Source organism: Salmo salar, chromosome ssa11 (genome assembly GCF_905237065.1).
Source record: "Salmo salar chromosome ssa11, Ssal_v3.1, whole genome shotgun sequence".
Classification (NCBI taxonomy): Eukaryota; Metazoa; Chordata; class Actinopteri; order Salmoniformes; family Salmonidae; genus Salmo; species Salmo salar.
The window spans coordinates 80,536,240-80,551,743 of record NC_059452.1 but is presented as its reverse complement, the minus strand read 5'-3'; the positions used below and the strand labels follow the sequence as shown (position 1 = coordinate 80,551,743).

At 44.2% G+C, this 15,504-nt stretch overlaps 1 protein-coding gene across 1 annotated transcript in view; it reads left to right on the top strand.

Annotated features, from left to right (window-relative positions):
- Positions 1 to 15,504, top strand: part of ass1 (argininosuccinate synthase 1) — a 33,909-nt gene that overhangs the window by 8,712 nt on the left and 9,693 nt on the right. Inside the window, exons 5-11 of the mRNA NM_001141064.1 lie at positions 454 to 510; positions 655 to 729; positions 3,315 to 3,385; positions 3,729 to 3,759; positions 10,506 to 10,596; positions 13,923 to 14,007; positions 15,053 to 15,117. Of these exons, the coding sequence (NP_001134536.1) occupies positions 454 to 510; positions 655 to 729; positions 3,315 to 3,385; positions 3,729 to 3,759; positions 10,506 to 10,596; positions 13,923 to 14,007; positions 15,053 to 15,117 (475 nt within the window). The remainder of the gene's footprint in view (positions 1 to 453; positions 511 to 654; positions 730 to 3,314; positions 3,386 to 3,728; positions 3,760 to 10,505; positions 10,597 to 13,922; positions 14,008 to 15,052; positions 15,118 to 15,504) is intronic.

The window sequence follows — 15,504 nt, the reverse complement described above, 5'->3', positions numbered from 1 at the left end:
AGGTGGAGCCATTAGCAAATTGTTGACATCTACCAAGGTTCATTTTAGATGTTTGTCTGTTTTGTTGAAATCTGAATGTTTTCCCAATTAGCTTTTGGAGTGAGTGGGAAGGTCACATTCAAATAGCCCTCAGCTACCACAATGGCATTCATTAGTCAGCCACCAGTCTTACGATACTGTGGGGAGAAGTGTTGTCCCTGCTCCAACTGTAGATGGAGACAAATGCCACTGAATTGAGCCTTCAACCAACAGTAACTGCAAGAAGTCACTCACTGGAAGCTTGTCAGTTTATATGCGTTTTCAACTACCATTGTAAGTGATTTGAACCTTAACTTGTCTTAGGTGAGTGAGAAATCACCTGCTTGATTATCTCTCTGTCTTTGCTAGTAGTTTTCAGATTTTTTCTGAACATGTTACTAGTGTTTTGTGTCTGAATGGTTAACTGGCTTTCAGGGCAACGATCAGATCCGATTCGAGCTCACCTGCTATGCCCTCTACCCTGAGGTTAAGGTGAGTTCTGTCTTCCCCAGACCCTCTCCATTAACACATCTGTAACTACACAACATGACTGTCCCATCATCCAACATTACTTCAGATAATGCACCATACAAATGACATGCGTAACCCTCGCTCGTCTCTCTGTCTCCCGCTCAGATTATTGCTCCATGGAGGATCCCTGAGTTCTACAATCGCTTCGTTGGGAGGAAGGATCTGATGGAGTATGCCGAGGTAACACTTCCACATGATAGGATCACTTCATAACATGTTGCCTGGCAGTGAGTGTGTGATAGGATCTCTTCATACACATTAGGGATATGACTTATGTAAACAATTGAAAGTTTAAACTGCCATTTTTAAATGGTTTAAATGATTTTAAAAAAGTATTAAATGACGTGAATTCACAATTCACATTTGGTCCTGTGTGTGACCGCTAGGGGGCAGTGCCATTCAATCTAGCGCAGTCCTGACTACCAAACAGACGGCAATCACCTTACTGCTGTCCCCCTCCCACTCAACAATGACGGTAGTTAATGCCATTTTAGGTTCTCTGCTGTGTCCCTCTCCTCCATGTTCTCAGTCGGCAGTACATGTCCCACTTCTCATCACTGTGATGGCTCGCTGCAGTGATGCATGACAGCGTGTTCATAGACCTCTGACAATATGTTGTTAATGCCACGTTTGGTTTTTGTACTTGCAGAGCAATCATTGTACAATTTCTCCATCCGGGCCGTCACGTTTTTTTGGCATCTTGTAGTCTGGTTCTAGATATGCCATCAGTGCATTGAAGCCTACATTTTTTACCATTGACAGTGGCTGCATATAAACTGCAATCATTTCTGTAATCAGCACTGTGATTTTCTCACTCCATCCGTTATCACACTGCTGCCAGCAACGGCTTGGGTCTCGCGATGCCTCCCTTGCCACTATAGTTCAATTCCACCTCGCATTTATTTTACCACTTTCTCATTTAACTTCTCAAAGTATTGCAATACAGGGCTTCGCTGCTGTCACGTCCCTGTCTGACTCTGCCACTTTCCCAACTGTAAACAACGATGACGTGCTGAGCGCATTATATCCGTGGCAAATCATTTGAAAGATGCATATATCCTCTAACAAACGTTACAGCATCGTTGCGTAACCTGCTGACCAGACCGCTCGCGCGCGTGCGTCCGCCATTGCGCTCATGTTGATTTTTGTCCACCCACACCAGACGCGATCAGGATATGCAACTATATTAATTTGTAGACAAGTCGAAAAGCGTTAAACATTTATGGCAATTTAGGTACCTAGCTTGCTGTTGCTAGCTAATTTGTCCTGGGATATAAACATTGGGTTGTTATTTTACCTGAAATACACAATGTCCTCTACTCCGACAATTAATCCACAGATAAAAGGGTAAACCGAGTTTGTTTCTAGAAATATATTCATTGGACTTTATATTGTGTTTGGCAACCAACTTTAAGGTGCATAACCACTACCAACTGGACTGGAGAGTGGACCTCAGTTCATCTTTCAATCACCCCCGTGGGTATATGCTCCTAAAAACCAATGAGGAGATGGGACGTGGGTATATGCTCCTAAAAACCAATGAGGAGATGGGACGTGGGTATATGCTCCTAAAAACCAATGAGGAGATGGGACGTGGGTATATGCTCCTAAAAACCAATGAGGAGATGGGACGTGGGTATATGCTCCTAAAAACCAATGAGGAGATGGGACGTGGGTATATGCTCCTAAAAACCAATGAGGAGACGGGAGAGGCAGGACTTGCAGCGCGTCAAGCAAGCGTCACAAATAGAACCAAGTTCTATTTTAGCGACTGGCTATGCAGACGTGTGGGTGCAATGATTTAAATAACGTGTATGTGTACATTTATTTTACAAAGCACGAAACGCGAGCTGTTTGGTCAGCATGTTAGGCATTTTGTTAAATTGTTATTTTTTCTTTAATTATGATGATCGGAACCTGTACTGTGATTAGAATTTTGTTTGCTCCGCCATTTCCTGGTTGCTAAAATTCTAGTAGTTTGTCTAATTTCAGTTTATGTGACAAGCGAATGTAGTGTAGAGAATCATTGTACCGTCTAAACCGCTGTGAAATATTTTGTTGCATAACCCAAAATATTGTGTTTTCAGCAGTTTGAAGTTGGTGTACAAAACCGATAGTAAAAGATGCAAGAAAGAAACTTAAAAACGGGAAGCATAGATATATTCTATGAGCGCTATATCTACCGCTTATTAGACTTGCTTTCATTGAGAATGACAGATATATAACTCACATTTCTATGTGAATTTTGTTGGCTTGCCCAAAAAGTTACATATTGCAGCTTTAAAAAAAAAAAAACGGTTAGGGATTTTTTTTTTCTTAAATGCAAGATTCCAATGTCATTTAAACATTCACACCCCTAATACACGTTGCCTGACAGTGAGTCTATGATAGGTTCTCTTCATAACATGTTGCCTGGCAGTTTGTCTATGAGGTGGTGTTCTCCACAATGCCCACTAGAGGGGGATCAGGGCCTTTTAGTGAGCTGAAAGTCCCATGTGTGCGTCAGTCACCATTTTATCAAGCTTTTCTCCCTTCCCATGATTTTATTTTACAACGTTGAACTCAAATAAATAATGGAATGACCAGATTTTTAAGACAAATCAACAATCACAATTGTTAAAGAACAGCTGGAGGTGATATGATTGGTTTAACTATTCAGAATTTAGCAGATAAAAATGTATTGCTCAGAGTGGTCTCAGTTGAAGTGTCACCCAGTTAATATACTGTTATCATTGACTCTTCTCTGACCTTTCCATCACCCCTAGAAACATGGCATCCCTGTGCCCGTCACCCGTAAAGCACCCTGGAGCATGGATGCCAACCTCATGCACATCAGGTGAGAAGAACACCAATGATGCTCACAATACTTCCTGGTTAATTTTTTTTTTTTTACAAGAAAAGTTAGTAACTTTCAGGCGTTATTGGCCCTTTTTGGTCATTTGTCTCCCACATTAGCTATATCCTGCAGAGCAGTGCATCCCAACTCCGGTCCTTGAGTACCCCCAACGCCACACATTTTTGTTGTCTCCCCGGACAATGACGCCTGATTCAACTTATCAAGGGCTTGATGATTAGTTGAAAAATAGATTTAGGTGTGCTTAGTTGGGAAACACTGCTGTAGAATGACAAAGGGAATGAATGTGTTCACCAACATACCTTCTCATTGTCTGTTTCAACAGCTACGAGTCTGGAATACTGGAAAATCCCAAGGTAAGATGTTCTGCATGCATGAGCAGGCTGAGGAATCAATCAGGACAATTATGGCCCCTAACATCTCACCATTCATCCCAGTGCCAGATTCAGCAGGTTGTTCATCTCACCTCCTGCTGTCTCTGAATCACAACAGCAAACTTTTCAAGAGTATCAGGATGGATACATAGTGTCAGCTAATCCATGTCATTGACCATACAGTATCTATCACATCCTTTGTCCTCCTACTCATATTCAACATTTCTCTCCATAGTCAACCTGCCTGGTAGTTTATAGATTCTCCCTGTTTCACGTTTTCTTTTTTTTACAGTATAGATTATTGTGTTGTAGTATGTACAAAGCAATAGCTGATAGGAGTAGAGTTGTGAAATAACTTTCCCAAAACGTTTTTCCTGAGATCCTGTTTAGGGGATTCACAGATTTCCTGCTTATTCCCTCCTAAATTCCATGATTTTTCCAACCAGGATTTCTGGAAAACCAGGGGATTTGGGGAAAGTTACTGGAATTTTGCAACCCTAGATTGGAGAGTCTATTGAGATAAAGTTAAGAGGAAGGAAGAGTCCCCCCCCCCCAATCTCTTATATTGGCACCAGCACAGACGAACAAACCCTGAGCCCACAGTGAGAGAGAGATAGTTTGATCTCTTCAGGGGTCAGAGGTCAAGGCTGTACACAAAGGTCACCCTTGACGACTCAAACCTCATCCCTCCTTGTTGTCTCTTCTCACCCTAAACCTTGCCGAGCCTGGGAAGAGCCTGGGACACACAGACACTGACTTGTCATCAGAAACGGCTCGCATAATTCCCGATTTCATGGGAGCCGGGGGAAGGGTTAGGGCAGCGCGCCCAGCTGGGCCTCCTGGGTCCCCCCGGCTCTTGGGGGACCATTGTTTCTGGTTGCGCCGCCGCAGGCTGCAACGTGGGAGGGACCCATTTCACCGTGACACCAGAATGTCACCAGTAACAGTAAAGTACAAAGGCGGGCAGACAGATGAGCGTCCCAATGGACGGGGTGTAAGGGAGGCGAGGGGTCCCCCGCTTTTGGATTGGCGGGGCAGGGGCAGAACTGTAACGCAGGCTTTTCTCTCTCCGACGCTCGCCCTGTGGAGAAATTCATCCTGAAAAGAAACGACTCAATAGCATAGCGATGTGTAGTATGACAGTATTGTGTAATTGATTTAATTCATGGTTTTAGTCCCATTTACTTTCACAATGAATTTATCAATGGAATTAAATGCGATGAAATATTTATGGTGGAGGAGATACAAGTGATAAAGGGATTTGAATACATTACTCAGGGCGTGTTATGATCCATTTAAGATTGAACAGACTGTAATAATTCAGTCATTTGCTCCGTTTCTGCTCCCATAGGAGATTATTTGAGATAATACACATTTTCTAAGTACTTTAAACGTTTTACTTTTGATGTGTGTGTCAATTTAAAACCGTTTCAGGCTTCTAAGAAACCTTACTGTAAATTGAATGTACAGCCCAGATGGTAATACTACATCAATGTACTATGTAATTATTAACCTCTTCTCAACATATGCACCCAAACATGACTGTCCGTGAGGAGATATTGAAAAGGTCATCTCAACCTTCTAGTTCTCAGCTGGGCATCTGCCTCCTAGGAGTCCAGTTACCCCCCCCAAGGCCTGAGCAGACTCCCTCCATTCACAGTGCCTCTCCGCCCACCTGTAAACACAATGGCTCCACTCTCCCCACACACAGATTAGGAAATGTCCAAATGGTCGCTCATATGTTCCTTCTGAGATAAGGCAGCCAGGGTCAGGTTGCACTGTGGTTATTACCGTACCACTAGCTGGATTCTCTCCTTTAGCTACACCGCTAGGCTACATTGTCTTTATCCGCTCACATTTGACGTTGTTCTTCTAGCCAGTTTTACTGGATTAGGAGCAACCAGGGGATTAAAGTTTCTGTGAATGATGGAATTTTGATGATGCATATTTTTTTGGAACACATCTCAATTTAAGGACGAGCATTTCAACTCCTTAAAGGTTAAACCCTATGTAACAGATCTACCATTTGCCTTATCGATAACATGTTTTAGCTGCTTTGCTGATCTGATCAAACTTGTATAAATAACGTGAAGCTATTTAACTTGAAAAGGCTAGCTAGTTGTCCTGAAACACAACCCAATATCCTCTGTTCTGTCAGTTGACCGGTCAGGGGCCAGGTCCCTGGGGCAGTGTGACACTCGTCAGCAGTCATTAAAACATCACCTCTGTCTAAATGATAGTCCCTGGCTTTGGCTGGACTTCCCCTGGCCCGGTAGCCCAGTAGGAGTGAATGGCAACGATACTGTGTGGTAAACCCCGAGCCCCTTTGATCAGGCCCTGGGCCCACTGGTATTGACTAAAGAGGTGGTAGCGGAACAGACGGTGTTGTTACACAGAGGAAATGACCCGGCCCATGACGCAGCTGCCTAGGGGGAAGGATGCGTTGGATGGTGTGTGTAGGTGTCTTTTCAAGCACGGAGGGTTAGATTTGTCATGCAACCTTCTCGCCCCTGGGTCAGATTGTTGGGTCTGACCTATTATAGAGCTCTCTGTCAATCTATTTATCTTATAGTTTGTGCTTGTTACTAGTATTGCCTTTTGGGCAAAGCTGTTGGTAGATACTGTAGACAAAAGTTATTCATTGGTCATTTATTGGTCAATTGCACACACGGTTCAACCAAAATTGTACTTCCGCTTCCAACCCCCCTGAAATACACGCATACACAGGTTTTGGAGAGGTGCGGGGGCTACCGCACTGGATACCTGGGGAGCTGTTGTTGTGAGGGGTTAAGTGCCTTGCTCTAGGGCACAACGACAGGCAAAGGCATCTAGGATTTGATACAGCAACCCTCCAGTTGCCAGCTCACTTCCCGCCAGATTTTTCCCGACTGACCCGGGTTTCGAACAGGCCAGCCTCCGGTTGCTGGCTCGCCTCTCTAACCGCTAGGCTACCTGCCGCCCCATGATACAGCCAATGATAATGTTAACCAAATGTAGCTGGGTGTTAAACATAAAACATTGTCCACACAAATCAGATTTAATAGATTCTCAATGTGCCATGTTTTCAAATGGCATTTTAAAGACACGGCCTGACTTTAGACGTGGTGATTTAAGTGTCAGTTCCAAACCAGTGGGCCAGATTTTCTTCCAGCCCCCCCCCCCACTCTCTCCCCACCTCTGCCTTTTCTTTGGAGGCCACCGGACTCGATTGAAAGGCAATGAGGCAGCTAACGTGTGGAAAGATAGAAATTTACTCACTTTAAGTTCATGCTGCCACAGCCCTCTTTCTGGGGGCCGCATTGAGTGGGACCACAGCAGCACCACAATATGGCAGAACTGGAGAATGGCTGCAAAAGGGAGCTATGCACAGCGACATGATGGCTGAGCTTCACGCCCCATTTGACAGCATTGCTCTCCCTTTCTCTCACTCTCGCTCCATTTCTAAATGTTCCTGTCTTTCGGGGCCAGGGGCTTTGGGACCGGTCCACCTGCGGGGGGCTGGAATTGAAATGCATTGATCTTTAAGCACTGGAAACTATTCCCTCGCTCTTTCCATTTCTCTCTCTCGCTCCCACTTTCAGTCACTCGCGTCTCGTGAGTATACATGTTTGAATTGATATTCCATGTATTTCCTTGTGATGATGTGTCTGTGTTAGAGGTCGACCGATTATGATTTTTCAACACCGATACCGATTATTGGAGGACCAAAAAACCCGATACCGATTAATCGACCGATTTGCTTCTTTTTTTTTACAATTTTTTTATTATAATTTTTTTTCTCCCTTTTTTTCATTTATTTGTAATAATGACAATTACAACAATACTGAATGAACACTTATTTTAACTTAATATAATACATCAATAAAATCAATTTAGCCTCAAATAAATAATGAAACATGTTCAATTTGGTTTAAATAATGTAAAACAAAGTTTTGGAGAAGAAAGTAAAAGTGCAATATGTGCCATGTAAGAAAGCTAACGTTTAAGTGCCTTGCTCAGAACATGGGAACATATGAAAGCTGGTGGTTCCTTTTAACATGAGTCTTCAATATTCCCAGGTAAGAAATTTTAGGTTGTAGTTATTATAGGAATTATAGGACTATTTCTCTCTATACGATTTGTATTTCATATACCTTTGACTATTGGATGTTCTTATAGGCACTTTAGTATTGCCAGTGTAACAGTATAGCTTCCGTACCTCTCCTCGCTCCTACCTGGGCTCGAACCAGGAACACATCGACAACAGCCACCCTCGAAGCAGCATTACCCATGCAGAGCAAGGGGAACAACTACTCCAAGTCTCAGAGTGAGTGATGTTTGAAACGCTATTAGCGCGCACCCGCTAACTAGCTAGCCATTTCACATCGGTTACACCAGCCTAATCTTGGGAGTTGACAGCGCAATGCATTGCGAAGAGCTGCTGGCAAAATGCATGAAAGTGCTGCTTGAATGAATGCTTACGAGCCTGCTGGTGCCTACCATCGCTCAGTTAGACTGCTCTATCAAATCATAGACTTCACATAATAAACACACAGAAATACGAGCCTTTGGTCATTAATATGGTCGAATCCGGAAACTATCATCTCAAACAAAAGTTTTTTCTTTCAGTGAAAGTGGAACCAGTCCGTATTTTATCTAACGGGTGGCATCCCCAAGTCTAAATATTCCTGTTACATTGCACAACCTTCATTGTTATGTCATAATTACGTAAAATTCTGGCAAATTAGTTCACAACGAGCCAGGCAATGAACGCAAGAGCAGTGACACAATTTCATGTTAGCAGGCAATATTAACTAAATATGCAGGATTAAAAAATATATACTTGTATATAGATTTTAAAGCAAGGCATTGATGTTTATGGTTAGGTACATTGGTGCAACGACAGTGCTTTTTTCGCAAATGCGCTTGTTAAATCATCACCCGTTTGTCGAAGTAGGCTGGGATTCGATGAGAAATTAACAGGCATCGCATCGATTATATGCAACGCAGGACACGTTAGATAAACTAGTAATATCATCAACCATGTGTAGTTAACTAGTTATTATGTTAAGATTGATCATTTTTTATAAGATAAGGTTAATGCTAGCTAGCAACTTACCTTGGCTTCTTGCTGCCCACGCGTAACAGGTAGTCAGCCTGCCATGCAGGCTCCTCGTGGAGTGCAATGTAAGGCAGGAGGTTAGAGCGTTGGACTAGTAACCAGAAGGTTGCAAAAACGAATCCCCGAATCCCCCCTGAACAAGGCAGTTAACCCCCGTTCCTAGGCTGTCATTGAAAATAAGAATGTGTTTTTAATCTGACTTGCCTAGTTAAATAAAGGTGTAAAAAAAATATATAGAAATCGGCAAATCGGTGGCAAAAAAAATACAGATTACCGATTGTTATGAAACTTGGTATTGGCCCTAATTAATCGGCCATTCCGATTAATCGGTCGACCTGTAGTCTGTGTAGAGAGTTAAGAAGGATAACGTCTTTATCATATAGTGAACTCTAGCCGGCAGAAACAATACATCTTCATTGGTTAGGATTGTGTAGGCTTTAAACCACTGTAGTAGGTAAGGCAGCTCTGTAGAACACTATAGTAACCACAGAACCATAGTTATCATACCCAGATTAACAGAGCAAGGCCTACTCAGTCTGTTGTTGAAATGAAATCATGCCGTCTTTCTCAGTTCTGTCCCCTTCAATAGTATGCATCAAATGGGTTTTTAAGGGAGTCGTTTTGCCCCACTCCTTCTCTCTCTCGTTTGTCGTCTTCTTGGGCGCTGAGGCAGAAAATAAAAGGGGGAGATGGGAGCCTTCAAAGTCGACGTTGGTGTTTAGTTAAAAGGAAAGAAGCGATTGCACTCGTTCCCCGACATGGGCAATCTCTCTGCGGCTGAGAGCGAGATTAGTTATCGTATGATGATTTTTTTTTCGTCTGGTAAAGGTTTTCATTTAAATGTACCCAGTGGTTATTTTGCATAGTTCCCCTGCAATTTGCCTCAGCTCAGGGGACATTGGCCATCGTCTGGTTGTAATGTGAGGTAATTGGCAGGGGTGTCAGCCCGATTTTTATTTAAGTGCTCAACCACCAACTCCCCCCAACTGGAAAACAACAAACGTCTGTCTCGGCTACTAGAACTTCCTATGGCTCTCAGGGTAGGAGGGGTAGGTTGTTGTTGTGTGGTTCCCATAAAGATTAATTCTTCATCTGAAGAGAAATAAAGGAGAAAATGTCAGTCAGAAAGTCAATTCCAGAAGATGTGGAAAAGCTTATGGGGAGGGGAGGCTGGATGGCAGAATTGGAAGATTTGCCTGCGCCTTTCCAAACAGCCGGCGAATATTGTTTGGCAGTCGCTTGAGTACATCCTGTCATAGTATCAGGTGTTTTGACTTATGAAGTGTCTTCTTTCAGTGGATTGGGGTCGGTCTTTCTCTCTCTCTCTCTCTCTCTCTCTTTTTCCAGCTGTATCTCTTCCTCTTCTCTCCACCTCCCTCTGCGGTGAAAGGCCAAGCAGGGAAAAATGAAACTAAATAGAGGAGAAAAATAGGATGTAGATTTTTGTCTTTTTCTCTCGGATCCTGACAGCTTTTGGAGTTTTTTTTTTTTTTCACGCATCATCCCACACCTCCACCTACTATATTTAGGCCCACAGTAGACTGGCTATGTCTGCCATGTTCTCAACTGAATCTCCTAGTACCATACTAAGTGCTGAAATGTGAATGTCATTGTGTGTATATTACAGACCCATGCTCCAGCTGACCTGTACCTGATGACCAAGAGCCCAGAGGACGCCCCCAACAGCCCAGATGTGCTGGAGATCGAGTTCAAAAAAGGTGTGTGCCCGTCTGTCTACATCTCCTCATCCCATGTAGTGGGACTTTTTAGTCCTCTAGTTCAGCTGGGGTTTATGATTCAAAGTCCAGTCCTGACCTGTGTTAGTCTGTTCGTCTTGTCCACCAATGGCTTGGCCATACCCACAGCCCCAGGGCTGCTGTAGACCCTGTGCTACCCTGCCTTTCCCTGGCTGTGTTTATCACTCTGACCACCCAGACCTAGGACAGCCCAGCCCCACAACCCGAAGCAGACTGTCTAAACTAAAGCAGCCTGCCTGGGGGCATGGAGGGGCCGGAAGCGTTAAGCCAGCTAATACAATTGACTGAGGGAAGCCCAGGAAAGTGTCACATTTGCACAGTTGCCGAAAAGAGGCACACATCCCAGCCTGGGGCCAGAAGCAGAAGTCCCTCTAATCGAGATCCTAGTCACAAGTGTCCGTGTGTATAAATGTATAGATGGGGGGGGCTACAGGCCACTGAGGCCTGATGGGACTTCAAAAGACATGGCAGGACATTAGCCTCTGATCATGGTGATGACCAGTGACAGTTTTATGACATTGCTACTACACTGAAGCAGTTCAGAGAGGAATAGAAGAGAAAGGCGGTTTCAACTGTGATTTACGTTTGTATCTGTGTGCTGATTTATGCAACTTTGAAGGTTTGTGGGGTTTATTTGAGAGTCATATCTGAAATAAGTGAAATTGGAGGGAGAGGGGCAATGATAAAGTTTATAGACAACTGTTAAATCTTCATTTGAAGGAAGGTTTAAACAACTTTTTTTAACTGGTAATAGGAATCTGAAACTGTGACGTCGTCGTATAACCTGGTTTCACCTCGGCCCTTTGCTCATTTGCAATCAGTTTTCATCGTTTTTTTTTCTCTCCCCTTATTGAGTGACGATGACAAAAGCTGTTTTAGTGGCTCACACAAAGGCTTCAGCTTACTCCTCCTCCTCAAGCACAAGATCAGCACAAGAATGTTTCCATCTTTTCATCTCCCACCAGTCCTTTTTTCACCGGGCTTTCTCACTGATTAAAAAGATAAACTCAACTTTTTTTCATCAGCAGCAGTTTCCCCCTTCTTTCTGTCTTTTTTTATCCCTCTTCCTTTCATTGAAAGAGGGGGGAAAGGAAAAAGAGAGAGGAAAAATTTAAAGCAGTAATTTTTCCTACAACTGTGTCTGCTGTCCCATTGTTTGCACTGTTCACTTCAGCGCTGAAGAAAAGGGCAGGCAGGGAAAAGAAAGGCCCAGTGAATGATAGACCCGGCGAGATGGAGGAGAGGAGGACGAGAGGCCGGGCCCGGCTCCCGCATTCACACCCTCACTTAATTTATTTGAACTTTTAATCTAATTATTAACTATTTGGGGGATCAGGGGGCTTTGTCGGAGCGCTATCCGTGTGCCCTCTCCGGCTCTGGGAGTTTTCCTCAGGGGCCAAAGTGACAAAGCCCTTGTCTAAAAATATTTTGTCAAGTCCTTTACGTGTCATTCGAACAGGGCTTACATTTGGGCCCATTGAAATGCAACCAGGAGTGCTGCTTTTTTACCGGGACTTGATTGGCAACTGCAAGCATGCTAAATGCTAATGAGCGCTGGATGGATAGGGGAGTGACTATCTGCAGATTTATTTTTCTTTCTTCTATCCTTCGTGTGTCTTCAAAAGCTCTTTTAGCCCCCCACCTCCCCCTCCCCCACCCATGTCCCAGTCTATTGCACCTCCTCCACCTTTGACCTCTGCGTTGCTCATTTTAACCTATGAATACTATGAATAAGCAAGTAAATGACAGTGATTTATTCCATGGCCAGTTTATTAGGTACACCACCCCTTTGATGAAGATGGTTCGCTCCTACAGACAGTAAGTCACATGGCCATGGCTTGCTATATAAAGCAGGCAGACAGGCACCGAGGCATTCGGTTACTGTTCAATTTAAACATTATTATGGGCAAAACAAGTGACCTAAGCGACTTTGAGCATGTTATGATCGTCGGTGCGGCGGTTCCAGTATCTCAGAAACCGTCGGCGTCTTGGGCTTTTCACGCACGACAGTGTCTAGGGTTTACCGAGAATGCTGCGACAAACAAAAAACTTCCAGTCACCGGCAGTCCTGTGGGTGAAAACAGCTCGTTGATGAGAGGATGAAGAAGGGCAAGAATCGTGCAAGCTAAGAGGCGAATAACGGCTCAGTACAATAGTGATGTGCAGAACATCTCAGAACGCATCTCGTTGGTCCTCGTCACGGATGGATTATTATAGCAGACGACCACACCGGGTTCCACTCCTCTCAGCTAAAAACAAGAAGAAGCGGCTCCAGTGGACACCGGATCATCAACACGGGACAACTGAGCAGTAGAAAAACATAGCCTGGTCTGACGAATCCCGGTTCCTGTTGGATCATGCTGATGGCAGAGCCAGGATTTGGCGTAAGCAGCATGAGTCCATGGCCCCATCCTGCCTGGTGTCAACTATACAGGCTGGTGGTGTAATGGTGAGAGAAATGTTTTCCTGGAACACGTTAGCTCCCTTGATACCAATTGAGCAACATTTCCATGGAGAATCCAGACGAATTCAGGCAGTTCTGGAGGCAAAGGGGGGGTCCGAATCAGTACTAGATGGTACCCAATAAACTGGCTTTAGTGTGTTTTGGTAGAGAAAGTTGGGGATGGAGATTAATTGGGGAGCACCTAGGCGTGTGTGTGTGCTTAGGAATGGTCAATGCATTCCTAATAATGCGCACACACACATTCACTCATACCGCAGTGCGAGGCTATTGGTAGAAAAGGTATGGGTGACTCAAAGCCCGGGTGTGTAATTAAATTAGGAAAGGCCTGTCTGGGATTTCACAGCCTTCAAATGAGCAGGGCTTTTGAATGTATTAGTACTTCTCACCACATCCCATTGAAGTATTCTACCATTAACACCCCTTACCCTCCCTCCCTCCCTCCCTCCATATTCCCCCACATCCAAATCTCCCTCTCTCCACTCCCTCACTCTTTTCATGGCCTCTCCCATCTCCCTTGTGAACTGTGTTCAGTGCCTGGGAATCAATCAGTCTCTTCACTTTGTTTGTTTTTAGTGAACATTAAACAAATAGGTGGAAATGTAGTAACAATTTTGGCCATATATATTGACTCAGTCAGATTCATAAATACAGCTCCTGTCCAAATCCAAAATTTGCTCAATGTGACGAGATCAGATTTGAAACTGTAAGAGAACAATATTGTTAACCTGAATGACCTACTGTAGTACAGTATTATGATGATGCAGTATCTCTCCAGGCTGTTGCCGTAACTGACTGTCTGACTGTTCCATTCCAACCCACACAGGTGTGCCCATCAAGGTGACCCACATCAAGGAGGGGAAGTCGAAGGACACACCGCTGGACATCTTCTCTTACCTCAATGAGATTGGGTGAGTCGGACTTTCTCTTACCTCAATTAGATTGGGCGAGTTGGACTTTCTCTTACCTCAATGAGATGGGGCGAGTCGGACTTTCTCTTACCTCAATGAGATGGGGCGAGTCGGACTTTCTCTTACCTCAATGAGATGGGGCGAGTCGGACTTTCTCTTACCTCAATGAGATGGGGCGAGTCGGACTTTCTCTTACCTCAATGAGATGGGGCGAGTCGGACTTTCTCTTACCTCAATGAGATGGGGCGAGTCGGACTTTCTCTTACCTCAATGAGATGGGGCGAGTCGGACTTTCTCTTACCTCAATGAGATGGGGCGAGTCGGACTTTCTCTTACCTCAATGAGATGGGGCGAGTCGGACTTTCTCTTACCTCAATGAGATGGGGCGAGTCGGACTTTCTCTTACCTCAATGAGATGGGGCGAGTCGGACTTTCTCTTACCTCAATGAGATGGGGCGAGTCGGACTTTCTCTTACCTCAATGAGATGGGGCGAGTCGGACTTTCTCTTACCTCAATGAGATGGGGCGAGTCGGACTTTCTCTTACCTCAATGAGATGGGCCGAGTCGGACTTTCTCTTACCTCAATGAGATGGGGCGAGTCGGACTTTCTCTTACCTCAATGAGATGGGGCGAGTCGGACTTTCTCTTACCTCAATGAGATGGGGCGAGTCGGACTTTCTCTTACCTCAATGAGATGGGGCGAGTCGGACTTTCTCTTACCTCAATGAGATGGGGCGAGTCGGACTTTCTCTTACCTCAATGAGATGGGGCGAGTCGGACTTTCTCTTACCTCAATGAGATGGGGCGAGTCGGACTTTCTCTTACCTCAATGAGATGGGGTTAGTCTGACAATCAGTAGGGAGAGCCAAACTGTGAATGAGAATCCTTTATTGGCTGCATGGAACCACCATTAGAGGGCAGTGTGTAAACTCTTACTGCAGTGTTTTCAGCAAAGTGTGGATGTTTGCAGGTGAGAATACAGAAATATTGACTACTGTTCTTTGGTGAGTAAGAATTCCATTGTGGTTTCCATTGTGGTCTCAGAGGGAGGCATGGAGTTGGGAGGATCGACATCGTGGAGAATCGCTTCATCGGCATGAAGTCCAGAGGTAAGGCAGTGACGAGGTGTAATGAGAGAGAGCCCAAAAGGATAAAGAGAAGAGCTCCTGAGAGAATAAAGATGAATTGAATTGAGAAAAAAAAAATGTATACTGTATCAATAGCTTTGGTTAAAATGTACTTCCCTTTTATAGAGATTTTAGATTTATAGATAAGCTAGCACAAAGACATACAGTACCTACTCCACCATAAGTGCCAACACTTCCATGTCCTATCCATTTGTAAAGCTTCCTGTCACATCTAGTGCTTTCAGGCAATTGCAGTCATTTTATGTCAGTGCTAAAAGGGAACACTTGCTATTCCACTTGCATAAAAGTGTTGTGGAGGAAAAGCAAGACCATGAACAAACACAGCATTATGTGCCTCTCTTTCCTTTC